Source organism: Euprymna scolopes, chromosome 12, assembly GCF_053919585.1.
Source record: "Euprymna scolopes isolate OS-2025 chromosome 12, ASM5391958v1, whole genome shotgun sequence".
Lineage (NCBI taxonomy): Eukaryota > Metazoa > Mollusca > Cephalopoda > Sepiida > Sepiolidae > Euprymna > Euprymna scolopes.
The window spans coordinates 130,318,582-130,335,810 of record NC_136493.1 but is presented as its reverse complement, the minus strand read 5'-3'; the positions used below and the strand labels follow the sequence as shown (position 1 = coordinate 130,335,810).

At 40.9% G+C, this 17,229-nt stretch overlaps 1 protein-coding gene across 1 annotated transcript in view; it reads left to right on the top strand.

The window, feature by feature from the left end:
* Window positions 1–17,229, top strand: part of LOC145291478 (small ribosomal subunit protein uS9m-like) — a 67,433-nt gene that overhangs the window by 31,794 nt on the left and 18,410 nt on the right. The window contains exons 8-9 of the mRNA XM_080137360.1: window positions 3,971–4,046; window positions 6,122–6,247. Coding sequence (XP_079993486.1) covers window positions 3,971–4,046; window positions 6,122–6,247 — 202 coding nt within the window. The remainder of the gene's footprint in view (window positions 1–3,970; window positions 4,047–6,121; window positions 6,248–17,229) is intronic.

Genomic DNA, 17,229 nt, shown 5'->3' with positions numbered 1-17,229 from the left:
GATTAGTATCAACCCTTTGGATTGGTCCACATAGAGAGCAGGCATGAGATGTTTGTTACTCTCCCCTGAGGCTGAGATACTTGTGGCACCTTATATATAATTGTTTTTTTTTTTTTTAACATATAGTCACCGCTCATCAAGGCCTGGAGAACATTCAAGGATAAGGATTAATTGATTGATGAAGACTATCAATGAAAGTAAAAAATAAACCTAGAAAAAATATAAAATTGCAAATAAATATTGTTTGCAATCTCTCTCTCTCTCTGTGTATATATATATATATATATATATAAGTGAATGGTGTCTGTCTGTGTGTGTCTGTATACATTTCCCTTCACAATAACTCTGTCAATTTCAAGTCTACAGACTCGAAATTTGATATACAGGGTACTGAGATTTGGGAAAATCTTTGTAATCCGTTTTCGGCCTGAAATTTGGCTGTCAAGGGGTCAAAGTTCAACGATTTGATCTTCGAGAACTCTACCAAACTCCTCTGCCAATTTTGGGTATAAACAATTGAAATTTTAGATATAGGTTCCTTGGACATGGATCTAACTTAATAACTTGAGTTGAGCCCAAAACAATAAATGTTAAGGGTTCATGATAGAGATAAAAGTTAAAAAAGAAATTTGACCTCTGTGGTCTCTACCAAATTACTCGGACAATTTCTGGTCTAAGCATTTGAAATTTTACATAAAGGGTATTCAGAGATAGGGCAAACTTTTTAATCAGTTTGGGTCGAAAATTTGAGCTACCAATATATAAATCTATGTATGTATGTTTGCATAAAACTTTCGACAGATTTGACAGATTTTCACAAGATCAGTATCGTTTGAAGCTCTACCCTTCAGATGAAAAATACTGAAAAATTGGCTAAAGACATTAATTTCTTCACCCTCAACTCGGCACTTTTCTACAAGGAGGAGTCACTTTTTTTGCCGATATTTTTGAAAGTCATCCCCTCTTTTTGATTGTCTAGCCTTAATTAAAACCTATGTCACTCCCGGTTTGATGGTGGTCATAACAGCACAGACGTCAATTTTTTTTTCCCATTCTTTTCCTCCTTCACGGTACGGGTTCGAGCCTGCCTTCCTACTACCACTTTTTTTTTTTGCCCAACATACACCTCCAAGCACCCGGGCAATGCCGGACTGAAATGCTATGTGAAATTGTCTGTGTGTGTGTGTGTATACATTTCCCTACCAAACTACTTTGTCAATTTTCGGTTTATAGACTTGAAATTTGATTTAAGGAGTATTGAGATTTAGGAAAACCTTTTTAATCCGTTTTTGGCCCAAAATTTGGCTGTTAAGAGGTCAAAGTTCAATGATTTGACCTTTGAAAACTTTGCTTAACCCCTCTCCCAATTTTGGGTCTAAACACTTGAAATTTTAAATGTAGATTACTTGGACATGGGTCAAACTTTTTAATTTGATTTGAGCTCAAAACAAATGTTAAGGGGTCAAAATTGAGGTCAAAGTTTAAAAAAAATTGCCCTCTGCTTTCTCTACCAAATTACTCAAGCAATTTTTGGCTGCCAAGGGATCAAAGTTCAAAAGATTTTACCTTTGCGGTCTCTAGCAAACTACTCAGCCAATTTTTGGTCTAAACATTTGAAATTTGACATAAAGGGTATTCAGACATGCGGCAAGCTTTTTAATCAGTTTTGGGGTGAACATTTGGCTGCCAATAAGTCAAAGTTGAAAAAACTGACCTTTGCAGACTTTACCAAATTCTTCTGCCAATTCTAGGTCTAAACACTTGAAATTTTAGATGTAGGTTTCTTGGACATGGGTCAAACTTTTTGATTAGATTTGAGCCCAAAAACAAGAAATGTTAAGGGATCAAAATTGAGGTTAAAAAAATGTTGAGCTTTGCAGTCTGTACCAACTTTTCTCTATGGTAGTTAAGGAAGCCTATTATATGGAAAGCCATTACCGTACATCGGCAAATTGTAGGCATCTTTCTCTGATGGTATTAGATATGGCAGGTAGGTTGCCATAAAGTTGCTGCTTCGTGGGATGATTTTGCCAAGATATATTTAATATTTTTCTTAGCATACAGGTGTATGTGCCGTCTAGTTTTCTTTCCAATCTTTTGGTGAGTGTCCATGTTGTAGCACCGTAAATATGAACAGACTCTACCACTGTCCTGAAGAACTGCCTTTTCAGTTTGTCAGCCAGTCCTGAAGTTCATACTGAATGTAGCCCATCCAATGTGGTTTATGCTTTTGAGATGCGAATTCCGATATCTCTCTCTCTGTGGAAACTATGTTGCTGCCCAGATACGTAAACTCAGTGACTTCTTTCAGTGTTGATCCAACCAAAACCCTGATCTCTCCTTTCACATTGAAAGTCATAAACTTTGTCTTAATCTGCCATATCTAATACCATCAGAGAAAGATGCCTACGATTTGCCAGTCATTGTCTGAAGAGCAAGTATGAATTGGTGAGTGATGTATTGCTATAGACTCTACGACATGGATGCGCAAGCAGAGGACGATCTAGATCCACATACATCCAACAAATAGCACACAATGCCAACTGTGAACTTGAAGATCTGAGGCAACTGATGGAAGACAGGAAACTCTGGAGAGGAAGAGTCACATTGGTCCGGGCAAGGAGCCCGTCATGATGATGATTATGATGATTACCGTACATATTCACACTTTTTAATATATACATAGGCACGTAAAGTAATGAACAATACATCGGGTCCAAGCAAAGCTGGGCTGAACTGCTAGTATATTAAAAAAATTTTAATCAGAAAAAAGAATTTAAAAAAAAAAATTTCCTTTTCATTTACATGAGAATGATTGCATCATTTTATGTTGATATAAAAGAAATATATTTAAAATATATATAGTATGAGTGATATATCTATATATATATATATATATATATATATATATATATAAGTGAACGTGTCTGTGTGTGTGTGTCTGTGTACATTTCCCTACGCAATAACTCTGTCAATTTTTAGTCTACAGACTGGAAATTTGATATACAGGGTACTGAGATTTGGGAAAATCGATGTGATCGGTTTTTGGCCAGAAATTTGACGATTAAGAGGGTCAAAGTTCAACGATTTAACCTTTGAGAACTCTACCAAACTCCTCCGACAATTTTGGGTTTACGCACTTGAAATTTTAGATATAGGCTCCTTGGACATGGATCTAACTTAATAACTTGATTTGAGCCCAAAACAATAAATTTTAAGGGGGCATAATAGGCGTCAAAGTTTAAAAAAATTGACCTTTGCGGTCTCTTCCAAATTACTCAGATAATTTCTGGTCTAAATATTTAAAATTTTACATAAAGGGTATTCAGAGATAGGGCAAGCTTTTTCATCAGTTTGGGTCGAAAAGTTTTAGTTACCAATATATAAATGCATGTATGTATGTCTGTTTGCATGTCTGCCTTAAACTTTCAATAGAGACAACAGATTTTACCAAGATCAGTATCGTTTTAAAGTTCGACCTTTCATACGATAAATATCGAAAAATTGGCTAAAAACATTAATATCTTCCCCTTCAACTAGGCACTTTTCTACGGGGGGGGGGGGGGGTTTAACTTTTTTCGCCGATATTTTTGAAAGTTATCCTCTCCTTTAGATTGTCTAGCCTTAATTTTAAAAAAATGTCGCATCCGGTTTGGCGGTGATCGTAACAGCATAAACGTTAGGTTTTACCCCGTTCTTTTCCTCCTTTGCGGTACGGGTTCGAGCCTGCCTTCCTACTACCAATTTTTTTTTTTTTTTTTGCTCAACACACCTCCAAGCACCCAGGTAACGCCGAGCTGAAATGCTAGTATATTATATAGTACGAGCAAAATATATTTCAACATAAAAGATTTAATTCTTGAAATTCTCCATATGATTTTTTTTTGTTTTTTTTTTTTAGTAATCATATATTTATGATGAACAAAAATAAATTTTCTTATTAAATTTTGTATTCTTTTTTTCCTTTCAGAAATTTGAAAGGCAGTTCCTGGATTGATTTGGAAACATTAAAAGCCCAAGTTTTGGAAAAAATCAATGAACATGAGGCAAGTTGTTTTCAATAACAAAATATTTTTATATATGAATGGAGTGGGGGTGTTTATTCTCTCTTTTATAGTTGCTTCTTTCTTTGCATCATAGTTTTATCTAGTGGTTGTTATACAGTAAGCTTCTTTTCGTGCAGAGAAGACATAAGGAGATATTTGCTGAGCATTTTCTTAAAGGTTTTATTTTTGGATAGAATTGACTCGGGGGGGGGGGGAAAGAGAATGACTTAAATTCTCTTAGCTAATGCTTTCGTTAACTTCTTAATTTAATTGAAATAAGTGACATATGTACAGAGACATTGAGGTCAAATTTCGCACTTAGTGATTATCAAAGTTTTCTACATTAATGGCCAACTGCCTTCCGCAACCTATTGTGGATTCACATTGACAACTTTCACAAATGGACTAACTTGAAAAAAATAATGTTGTTCATCCATACTTTTTACTATGCTGTTTGACTTTGACCTTACATGTCAGCCATTTTTGATTCAACCCTGGAAATGATTCTGTTTTGCAGATATGGGTTATCATGACATGCACTAAGTGTGACCCTTGCCAAAATTCACACTGGCTAACTTAATCACTATTGACATAGAGTCCCGAATATATTACAAAGTGACATTTTCTTAAATGTATCAATTTTTCAATCTTCATCAATTTTTTCCTCCTCCAAATGAATTTGCGGTTGTAATTATATTCCAGTTCCCACAATATGAACATCTTCATTTTTTTAACAAATCAGTTTATAAATGTGTGTCAGAGTTATTAACAATTTTGCATGTCATATCCAAATGTGCTTATCATATATATATATATATATATATATATATATATATATATATATATATATATATTAATGTTCAGAGAATTAATTGGAATTGGGAATTGGAAAAATCAAGACTTTGAGGGTATCAAAATCAGAAAAAAATTTGTGCCTATTTTCCAATGCCAAAAACGATTTCTTTAATTATATTTTTATTTGATTTTGTTTAAAACAAAATTTTCCACTGCTGGTAGTAATGATAAAATAATAAATATTTATTTTAAACTAACAGTAAAATTAAAATCTGTAGATCAGTGTGTTTTTATGTTTGAAAAAATATCTGCGTAGCTAATGGGTGTTTTTATGGCAATAGAGAAAACAATAACAATTTTATAGTTAAATGTATTTATAAAGAATCATTTATAAAGAACCAGAATTGGTAATTTATATGGAATCTGTAATTGTATCGGAATCGGGGAGGGGGAAATATTTGAATCAACCCATCACAAATATATACGAAAAGGCCGCCTGGCATTGCCCAGTTGTAAAATATGCTTAAATATGATATTTTGATTAATGCAGATTTCGTATTTATATAGCAAATATTACACAAGTATAAATCATGTAGAATATCTGCATGAATATAATTACACATAATAGTAAACTAAGGATGATCATCCCATAAGAAAACTGAAAAACTAATAGGGAATTAATTAAAATGAATACTTAAAAAAATATGCAAATTAACTAGATCTTTTGCAGATGAATGCAATTCAACGACCCATATATAACAAAGTTGTATTTTCTTTTTTAAATAAATAGAAAAAAGGGTTTTTAATGTGAATATCAATACACACACACAAAATTATATTAGTATGGATATATACATATGATAAATTTTAGTTTGTAATGTTTTAATTCATTGGTTTTTAAGGATAATATTTATTAAAAAAAGTTGTTGCATCTTTCTTTTCTTACAATTCCTCAAAGTTGCGTTGGCTTCAATATCCTAAATTCTCGTATAAAGTGACCGAATCTCTTAGTAAAAGTAAAGTTATCCCTCTCAGTTCAAGAACAAATTATAGAAATATGTCCTCTTGTCTTCTGAAGCAAACAGAATCATGAGTGAAAATTATTGCATCGTTTGTGACAATTGATCAAATATGACTGACATTTGTGTTGGATTGACTTTTGAAATATTAGGATGCTTTTTTGTTTGAAAAGAACATATTTTAAGAATATCCATGTTTTCTTTTTTGTTTGTTTGATTAAAAATATAATTTCTCTTTTGTCTTTTTCTTCCTGAAATCAGCATCGGAGGTTTGTGCTGCTCATGGAGCATTTAGTTGCGCAGCCATTCAGTTACAAAGAGAAAGATTTTATCATGAAATACAGAAAGGAATACGAGAGTCAGTTGTCACAGTTTTATTTTCCTGAAGTAAGTAAAATATTTTCCTTTATTTTCAAACTCTAGTCTATATTATATTTTTCTTAGTCTGTCTGCTAGCTTGTTCCAGTTTTTCCTGGAAATTACTGGGTGATCTGGCTGAAATTTTGTATGCTATGATAAGGTGTAATGAACTAAGTATTATGACATTTTTTTGATACACTTAGCGACTAATAGGGGTTAGTACTTAATACAAAAATGTGCAAAGATTTAACCATATTCAACCATCAATTTGGCATAAAGCACTCATTCTAAGTCCATGATCTATAACTTTTTCCATTTTTAACTGTGTCTAGTTATTTTGGTATTCTTTTTATGAGTATTTATTTTTGAAAATTAGACTTACTAGTTTCATCCTTGCATCTATATGAAAAATTTTATTGGTTGTGCTTAAGTTTGCAAATGTGAAAATTAAATGGTTGCATCTTATTTCAATATAATGTACACTTGGAAAAAAAACACAGATAAAAGCATATCGACTTGAAGCCATGTAATCAAAAAAAAAAAAAAATTATGATAAAACGTTTAAAAAAAAAGTCATTCATCTGTCAGAATGATGACTACCATTTGCTCATCTTAGGGATGATGGATAACTTGCACTGAGGGTTTGTTTAAAGTGAAGCTAGTTTTTGTAAAGTTAGCCTCACTCTCATCCCAACCAGCCTGATCCAGCGGCAGGACAGGGTCAAAACAGTTGGAAGCAAAGTAGGATGTAGAAGCTGACATCCTCCCACATGCAGTATCTGGTATTCTCAAATATTCACCTATCTAGTACTGGCCAGGCTCAGTGGTGATCTAATGAGAATCCGTGTGTCAACATAAGTATGTTGTATGTAAATGTGTAAAGATTATCTTAAACACAATGGGCTTGAGAATTTGTAAAACCCAATTGTCTTCAGGTGGATTCTTTTTATATGATGACAATCATCGGACAATGGGCAATAAAATGAATTAATCAAGCAATTTTGAAAAGGGACAAGTAAAATTAGAAATATACTAACTGTTCAGCTTGGCTTTGCTCGGGCCCTATGTACTGTTCATAACTTTAGGTGCATATGTATATATATATCTTAGAAAGTTTAACTCCTATCCAGGTAAAATTAGCTGAGGAGTTTGGTAGAGTCTACAAAGGTCAACTTTTTCAACTTTGACCTCTTGGCAGCCAAATTCTCGCCTAAAAGCTGATTAAAAAGCTTGCTGCATGTCTGAGTACCCTTTATGTAAAATTTCAAATGTTTAGACCTAAAATTTGCTGAATAGTTTTCTAGAGACCGCAAAGGGAAAATCTTTTGAACTTTGACCCCTTGGCAGCCAAATTTTTGGCCAAAACCAATTAAGAAGCTTGCCCTATGTCTGAATAAACTTTATGTAAACTTTGAAATGTTTAGACCAAAAATTGGCTGAGTAATTTGGTAGAGACTGCAGAAGTCAAATTTAAAAAAAAAACTTTGACTCCAATTTTGACCCCTTAACATTTATTGTTTTGGGCTCAAATCAAATTAAAAAGTTTGATCCATGTCCAAGTAACCTACATCTAAAATTTCAAGTGATTAGACCTAAAATTGGCAGATGAGTTTGGTAGAGTTTTCAAAGGTCAAATCATTTAACTTTGATCCCTTAACAGCCAAATATTTGGCCAAAAACGTATCAAAAAGGTTTTACCAAATCTAAAACAAGAAATATTTCTTTTGTTTACAACCAGCAATGCATTTCATTTTGTGCTTATTTTCTTAGCCCCACCCCCTAAACTGATATCAATATAAAGGGGAACGTTTTTTTTAAGATACAAAAGGAGAAGTCGATTTGTCTCCCTTACATCACAGTGAGACATGAGCTCAATTGCTTCTGATCTTCTATGTAATGGCCTTGCTAGGTTTAGCTAGTTCTACCATGTACACTACAGCGTACAATTTGTATCAACTTCATAACATGCCTAGATACCTCTGTCACTAGGGAACATTTTAGATTAAGAAAAGCTTCGTTTGAGTGCATATGTGATTTAACTGCATGCAGTATAGTTGACAGCAAACTTTTCCATCAGTCCACATGGAGATCAGGCATGAGACGGTCTGATGTTGCAATCCAAGAGTCCAAAACACTTGTAGCATTTAAAATACCAAAAGTGGATGATGATGATAATCATCATCACATATTACTCATCATCTATCTATATATATAAAAGCGAAAATGTATGTATGTATGTATGTACGCTTTTCCTCGATGTCCACAAAAGGCTTCTTTCAGAGAAGCGCTCGCTCGGTTCACAACTTCTTAAAACTTTTTATATCATCTATAAATTGTAATATCTCACAGTTAACCACGGAGCTCGCCTGTCTATTTAATTTTATTGACTTTCAAACGTTAATTATTCGACATTTCCCGCATGGGCACGCGTTACATTCGGTTTTCGGTATAAACAAAAAGCGAAACTCTACTCTAATCACAGGCCCAGAGCCAGTGGTCTCTAGAGAGCTAAGTAACGTTTGGTCAATGTCGACTTTGTCATATCAGACGGTAGCTTTCATTTTGAGACGAGGGAGCGGGTTTTTAAAAACAAACAAACCGATTTATTGACCTCATTAAAAACTGTCTCACACAAAATGCTAACTGCTGAATAGCTATCGCTGTCACGTCAATCAAAAACGCACATCTGTTTTTTTTTTCACACTTTACTATTTTCCAACTATTTTACACCTGTTTTTTTTCACACGCACCTACAAACACCCGGGCAACACCGGGTACCCCTCGCTAGTATATATATAAAAGTGAAAATGTGCGTGTGTGTGTGTGTTTGTATGTCTTGCAAAAACTTTCGACAGAGGCGACGGATTTTCACGAGATCAGTATCATTTTGAAGCTTGTCATCTTGGACGACAAATATCGAAAAATACCGATACCCCCAGCCAGGGGGCTACCACAAGAAAAACTGCTCCCCAAGAGGACGACTCCCCAACAGGGGAAGCAAAAAGCAACGGGGCATACCGCCCGGACACCAAACCAAAGGACGCCCCTCAGAAAGGAGAAAACTCACCAGCAGCTCCCCAAGAGGGCGACTCCCCACAAAGGGGAGGAAAAACAATGTTGGACGGGGCATCCCGTTCCGACAACAAAAATCAAGAGGCAGTAGCCCCAAACGACGATAAGGGAGACAGTGCTCCCCAAGAGGGCGACTCCCCACAAAGGGGAGAAAAAACAATGTTGGACAGGGCATCCCGCTCTGACAACAAAAATCAAGAGGCAGTAGCCCCAAAGAACGATAAGAGAGACAGTGCTCCCCAGGAGGGCTACTGCCCCAAAAGGGGAGCAAATCAAGAAAACGAGGGGGCATACAGCCTAAACCTCCCCAAAACAAAAGGGGCAAAAGCTCCCAAAGACAATAAAGAGGACAATGCTCCCCAGGAGGCCGACTCCCCAAAAAGGGAAGTATTTCCTGGAAGAAGTATAGAGCAGGGAGAGTCGGTCCCAAAGGAAAGCGGAAAGGAAAATGCCCCTCAAAATAGCAACCCTTCCGCCAAGGAACAGCAAAAACAGTCCAACCTCACCAAAGATCCAACACCAACAAGAGGGTCGGCGTGGGGGAAGACTGTAGAGAAGCAACTGTCCCCTCAAGAGTATAGAGACTTGTACTTGACCAAGTATAGACAATACATAGAGGGGGCAGAAATTAAACCAGTGCCAGGCGCTTGGGAGGCAATCGAAGACAGAGTGCTCTCCCTCATCATCTCGGATATGCCGGAAAACCGCCTCCTAGGGATGAAAAAGGAAGACATGGCAGGGCTCCTACACAAGCTAAACATCCCGGTATTATACCTGTACCAGAGGAGCTACGCCATGTGGGACATCCTCCTACCCACCAAGGAAGATGCGGAGAGACTCTCCCTACAGGAAATTAAGTATGGGAGAACAAAACTAAAGCCCGAATACCAGGGCAGGACAAGGACCCGGGTGCAGGTATTCAATGTACCTATGCAAATATCAGCAGAAATCCTGGGATCCTTCTTCACACAGTTCGGCGAGGTGGAAAAAATAACCCCAGTGCGGTCGAAAACCGGCATGCACTTGGGCAGCTACACTGTGGCCATGAGGCTAAAGAAGGAAGGCTTCCAGGCGATACCAGCACAGCTGACATTTAAGGAGGCAACTATGACAGTAGTAGTGGAGGGGCGTCGTCCGCACTGCTGGTTTTGCCAAAAACAGGGTCACATGGCCAAGAGCTGCCCTCAAAGGTCAAATCCTACTCAAGTGACACTAAAGGCGGTCCCAACCTCTGAGACAGCACCAGTGTCCAAACAGGCTGTCACAACTCCTGCAACCAGAGCACCAACCCCAGCACCGAGGAAACCCAAAACTGTGCAGGAGCCCAAAGGGGAGGAATGGATTACGGTAATGAGGCGGAAACGGAAGCCCACAATCCCATCTGCCACCGTCCCACAACCAACCCAACAACCGAGGCAGCAACAACAACAGCAGCCTCCACAACAGCCGCAGCAACAGCCATGGCAGCAGACACAGCAGCAGCAGCCAAACCAGCCGTTGAACCAGCCGCAGCAACAACATCAGCTGCCGCGGCCAATTCCACAACCAATGCCACGAAAACAGCAGCAACAACAAAAACAGCAGCAGCAGCAACAGCCAGAACAGCAGCAACAAAAACGGCTGCAGCAACCAGAAAAGCAACAGCATCAACCGGAGAAACAACAATTAGAGGAGCAGCAACAACCAACGGTCCCCACACCAATTGAGACGGGGATCAAGCGAAGAAAACACTGCTCCTCTGAGGATGAATCTGCTAGTGAGAGGGAGAGGAACTCAACCTCACCACTCCCCGGTTCATTCAAAAGAATAAAAAAGAAAAGGAAAGGGGAAGAAAAGGCAGCCCCCACTCCCTGTGAGCATACACCACCTCTAACAACAACACAACCCACTTCCACCCCCATACCACATACTGCACCAACACTAGACACCGCACTAACACCAACACCAACATCAGACACCGCACCAACACCAACACCAACATCAGACACCGCACCAACACCAGACACTGCACCAACACCAGACACTGCACCAACACCAACACCAGACACTGCACCAACACCAACACCAGACACCGCACCAACACCAACACCAGACATCACACCAACACCAGACACCGCACCAACACCAACACCAGACACCACACAGACACTCGTCCCCACACCAATGCAAATTGAGCCGCCATCCCAGAAAGAAAAGAATGAACCCGGGAGGGGGAGAGACCCTTCAGATTCTCCCACTTACGGACTCACTCCAACAGGGACTCTCGCCCTCGAAACGAGAGAGGAACTTTGTTCTGTAGACCCCCTGTCTGTGGCAATGGGCGTACCACACCGGCAGAAAAAAAAATTTAAAACCTCTGCTGGACTGCCAACAGATAGGGGGAAAAGACGTTAATGTCCCCTCTAATTTCCCGGACGCCCCACGGCTAACAACTTTCGTCAGGCTTCCTGAGGCCTGCAAAACCAACGTGTGGACAATGCTGGAAGCCGCTGAAGGGGCTGGTCCGGGAATTGAACTGATTAGGAAAAATGACCCTTCCCTTGAGGAACTCGCAAAACAATGCAAGGGAAGGGTCCCAGTGTTGGTCCATCCGTCACTCTATAGGGCCCTTAAATTGACTTACCCTTTGGATGTCGGCGGCATTGTGAGAGAAGGTCAGGACATGAAAAACCTGACCACCTTGAGCATTGCACACAACGTCGGTGTCCTTTCCCCGGCTGACTTCGGAGCTGAGTGTAACACACCTTAAGGTAGGTACCATGGCTTTGAATTTGGCTAGTCTGAATGCGAGGGGCTTGAGGTCATCGGGCCGGGCGGCTCGCCTCCGGCACGACCTCTTGTCCCTGGGAGTGGATGTCGCTGCGATTCAGGAGACGCATTTCGTTTCCTCTGTGGACTGTCAGGTGCTGGCCCGAGACTTTGAGGTTTTCTCAGCATATGGCAGCCCGCGGGGGAAGGGAGTCTCCGTGCTGGTTAAACGTACCCTGTCGGCGACGGTCGACGTTGTCCATAGAGATGCAGTGGGTAGGCTGGTTGTGGCCGATGTTGCCGTAAAAGATTCTGTGTTTCGGGTGATTGCGGTTCATGCGCCCAGCACCGCTCGTGAGAGGGTCTCATTCTTCAGTCAGCTTGACGCGTTTGTAGATTGTCGGAAGCGGGTAGTGCTAATGGGGGATTGGAATTCCATCTTAGACCCCGACATAGATAAGGTAGGAGGCGGAGCTAGAGGATCGGAGAGGTGCGAGTCCAGCCTGGCTGATCTGATGGCTAGATGCGGTCTGGTCGACAGGTTTCGGGTCGAGCATCCAGGGCGGGAGATGTGGACGTGGACCAATAGCGTTTCCTCCTATCCAAATACTTATTTGGACAGGATGTTAGTTAGGAGAGGCGAAGTAGACTTCTTATCTTGTCCCACGTTCACTTGGCTAGGCCAGACGGACCATAAATTAGTTATGGCCCGGCTGAAGCTAGGAAATAGGCCTAAGTTAGCGGGGTACTGGAAGTTAAACACCTCCCTTCTGGAGATACAAGACTTCCAAGATCAGTTAAGAGAATTGATTAAAAAGGCACTAGTGGGGGCGGTTACCGGGAGTAAGTGGTGGTTAGGTCTCAAAGCCAAGATCAGAAGCTTCTCCGTCAAGTATGCCCAGCGCCTCGCACTAGATAAGGCCAAGACGAAGAAGAAGCTAGAGCAGAAACTAGCCCAGGCTACGGGGGAGGGTGATAGGGTTAGTCAGGAACTAGCTAAGCAGGACCTTCTACGCGAGACTAGCAAGCGTTACGAAGGCCAAGTAGTTAGAGCTAGGCTTAGAAAGATAGGCAACGAAGCAGTCAATTCTGATGCAGACGTGCGCCGTGAGGTTTCTAGGCGTGGCTCGGACAAATACATTGCAAAAATCAAACATCCGAATGGACGAACCCTGGAATCGACTCGGGAGATCTGCGAGGGGTTTCGAGAACATTTCGAGGAGCGTTTTACGCAGCAGCCCGATCTTCCGGTCCTTGAGTTTAGCGACTATTTGGCCGACTCTCCCCGCCTCGAGGCGGCTAGAGCGGCTAGTTGCGAGGGCCGGGTGACGGAGCGGGAGGTCTTTACTGCGCTGAAGCAGGTCAGCTGTGACAGATCGCCAGGACTTGATGGTCTGCCATACGAACTGTACTTGAGGCTGTCGCCCATGTTTCTGCCTCTTCTGACGGATATGTTCAACCATTGGTTTGCTCAGGGATCCATCCCAGGGCAGGTGACCAAGGGAGTGATCACATTGCTGAAGAAAGGTGACGGGCATGGAGGGGAAGAGTTAGACGACTACAGGCCCATAACTCTGCTAAACACAGAGTTGAAGATTTTGGCCAAGGTCCTGTCGAATCGGCTGCAGGTTGTTATCGACGAGTTGGTTGAACCGGAACAGAACTACGCTGTGAAGGGGAGATCGATTCAGAACAACTTGCACCTGATCCGCATGATCCTAGAGGGGGGAATAGATGACGACACGGAAGCCGCGCTGATAAACTTAGATCAGTCCAAAGCTTTCGATAGGGTCGACCATCGTTTCCTGGCATCTGTCTTAGAGGCCGCCGGTTTTAAACCGGACTTTTGCAAGTGGATCTCCATAATGTATCGACAGCCCATGGCTGTCGTGCAAGTGAACGGAAAGCGCTCGAAACCCTTTGTTATCTCTCGGTCGGTTCGTCAGGGTTGTCCGCTGTCGCCCCTGCTTTATGTCCTGGCTTTGGAGCCTCTTCTCCGCAAGCTGAGACATGGGGAGGCAAATTCGGCCCTGCGCGGAATGGCTCTGCCTGGCGGCTCAGCTGCCAAGGTATCCGCGTTCGCCGATGATGTCACGATCTTCGTGTCGGGCTTCAGAGACATTGAGGTCGTGTCGGAGGCACTCACACAGTACGAAAGAATTACAGGGGCCAAGATAAACCGCAACAAGTCGGTAGGACTGCGGTTGGGCGCATGGAGTGGCAACGCAAACCTCCCTGCGCCCTTCAGCTGGACAGATGGCCCGGTCCGGATCCTCGGCGTGTGGTTCGGACCGGGTCTCCAGCTTGACAAGAATTGGTTGGAGGTACGGTCAAAGGTGGAGGCTGCAGTCAATTCGTGGCTTCCTAGGAAACTTTCCTTAAAGGGTAGAGCTGAGGCGTGCGCCACTTACGTCTTTCCTCTCATCCTTTACCGACTGGCCGTACTTCCCCTGCCTGCAGAACACCTAAAAGCTCTTGTCGAACTCTTGTCCTCGCTCCTTTGGGACAGAGGAAGACACTGGGTGAGCAGACAGGTCTGTATTCAACGTCCGTGTGAGGGAGGCTTGGGAATGCCGGACTTGAAGTGTCATCGAGATGCTGAGAGGCTGGCCTTCCTGAGCCACTATATGCAGGAGGACCAACCGTGGCACCCCGTGGTTACTGCCGCCTTCCCCGACCTCGTTCTCGACCCTTCCATCGAGAGCCGTCGCAGGCCGCGGGGAGAATCTGCCTACATGAAAGAGTGCCGAGCCGCGCTAAAACGACTACCAAGGTCCAGTGACCTTGTGACTGCTACCCGTAGGGAACTCCACAGGGATCTAGTGAAGGAGGCCGCTGACGACCCGCTATGCGCGCGTTTGGGGTGGCAGCAGAGTGAGATCCGCTCCGCGTGGAGCTGGGCGCCAGGTTCGAGTCATCTGAACAATTCGGAGTTCTCTCTGACCTGGCGATTGGCCCGAAATGCACTTCCACTCAACAACATACAATGCAGTTCTGGGTTTCTGGAGTCGCCTGATTGTCCCCGTTGTGGGACAACGGCTGTGGAAACTACGGATCACGCTTTCTTCGATTGCCGCGAACTCCGCCAGTACTGGTCGTATGTCAGTGGGGTGACGGCTCGCATCGATCCTGAGCATCCTCGCCCAATTACTGTATCCAATGTTGTGGACAACGTGAGGCCGCCGTGGGACCGGGAAAGACAAATGGTCTACGTTACGATTCTGGCCGTGGCGAGAATGGTGATTTGGACGTCGCGTCTGCAAGGTTGCCGGGGGGTGTTGTCTTTTTCTGATCAAGATCTGATCGCGTTCTTTAAACACCAACTACGGGTGAAGATCAGATGTGATAGAAGAAGGCTGCATCGCGCGGCATTTGACAGAAGATGGATACATGTGGCAAGTCTGTGTGTACGAAGAGGAGCCAAATTTGAATACGTGTTCCCCGCCTAGGTGTGGAACGCGCAGTTCTGTAAAGTTAAATTAAACAAGTAGTCTCTCAGCTAGCTGAGTGTGTGTTCCATCCCTCCCCGATTAGGAAGCCTCCAAGATCCCCATCCCCTCTTACCTGCAATTTTTGTTTTCACCCCTTCCTCTAAATTTTACCCATCTTGGAGAAAAAGAAATACAAACTAACCTCCATCCCTTACCCACAAAATTTTCTTTTCTCCATTCACCCCCATCTAGAGGGCATCCCCACCTAGAGACTGACCCGCAGAAGCGAGGTTCCTTTTACAAACCTAGTGGAACGGGCAGTCTATCAACTAGACGGGGTTGGGAGGGTCCTACTAATCACCTTTTGTTTTTTTCTTCCCCCTCCCTCGACACAAATGAATTATTGTTACCATTTTATTGTTATCTTTTTTGTTTTTACACGTCAATAAAAAATGTTTTAAAAATTGGGAGTTACTAGGACGTCCCCCAATATGAAAGGGTGAATGCGGTATTATGGTGAAAGAAGATACTAGCTGGGAGAAACTTTTGACTTTGTTTAGTGCTGGAGTGACAAGGATGACCAACGACCCTCAAAATCCCCCCTTTTGAGTTGGCCATGTGCCTAAGTTTTTTGTTCATCGTTGATTTTTTTTCTGTATTTTTTTTAACATGAATAAAAGATTTAATATCTCAAAGTGTAGTATCTGTTCCGGCAGATACTGTACTTAAGATAATTTGTACCAGTCAATGGAGGGGAAACCCTCTATACTGGGACAATTATTATTTTTGGTAACCAGAGTGACCCCTTTTAGGGGAGCTGGTTTTTACCTCACATTAAAAACGGCCTTGTGCCTAATTTGCTCAGTGGGGGAGCAAATAAATACCATCTGTTCTTCAGATGCTGCACTTCTATTTCTTGTTCTCTTTCGGTGGAGGAGAAATCCTTCACGACTGAGACAATTTTTATTTTTGTACCTTTTCTCCACGTTAAAAAACGACCCTGGTGTCTAACTCTGTCCCGTGGGGAGGCATAGTAAATAGGTACAATTTATAAAAATAAGAATAAAAATACAAGTAAGTCAGTTAAACACATACATCCTTGAGTGCATCTAAAATATTGTACATTGCAAAATAATATAGTGTTCTGTGACTGAAACAATAAGGTCAAAACTATTTCAAGAAAAATATTTGATATGATTTTTTTAATAAAAATTTACTAAAAGTGCTTTTGTCATGATAGAAACTAAATTATCTTATTTATTATTAAGAGGGTGCCTTTTGTTCCTTTATTATCTCAACAATAATTGTTTCTTCTTTTTTCGATTCAACATATTTATAGATTCTTAGAATAACTTATTTAAATATATACTTAATTCATTATCAGTTATTTTGCTATGCATGAAGAATGTATTTGTTTTGTTTAAATGCCGTATATATTGAATACATTTTACTGAAACGAAATAAATATCAAATAAATTTTACTGAAACGAAATATATACTGAATAGATTTTACTGAAAAATACATTGAATAAATTTCTAACCCCATAAACAATTAGCCATGTCATTCAAAAATAGTAGTACTTATGCAAACATACATGTTTACTGGAAATCAGTGTAACAGAAAACTATATATATATATATATATATATATATATATATATGAATAAAAAAAATTAATACAAAAAATATATAAATGTTTTATATCTTTTCTGTATTTATTTCCTAGATGTTGACATGTAAAAATACAAAAAAGTCTTT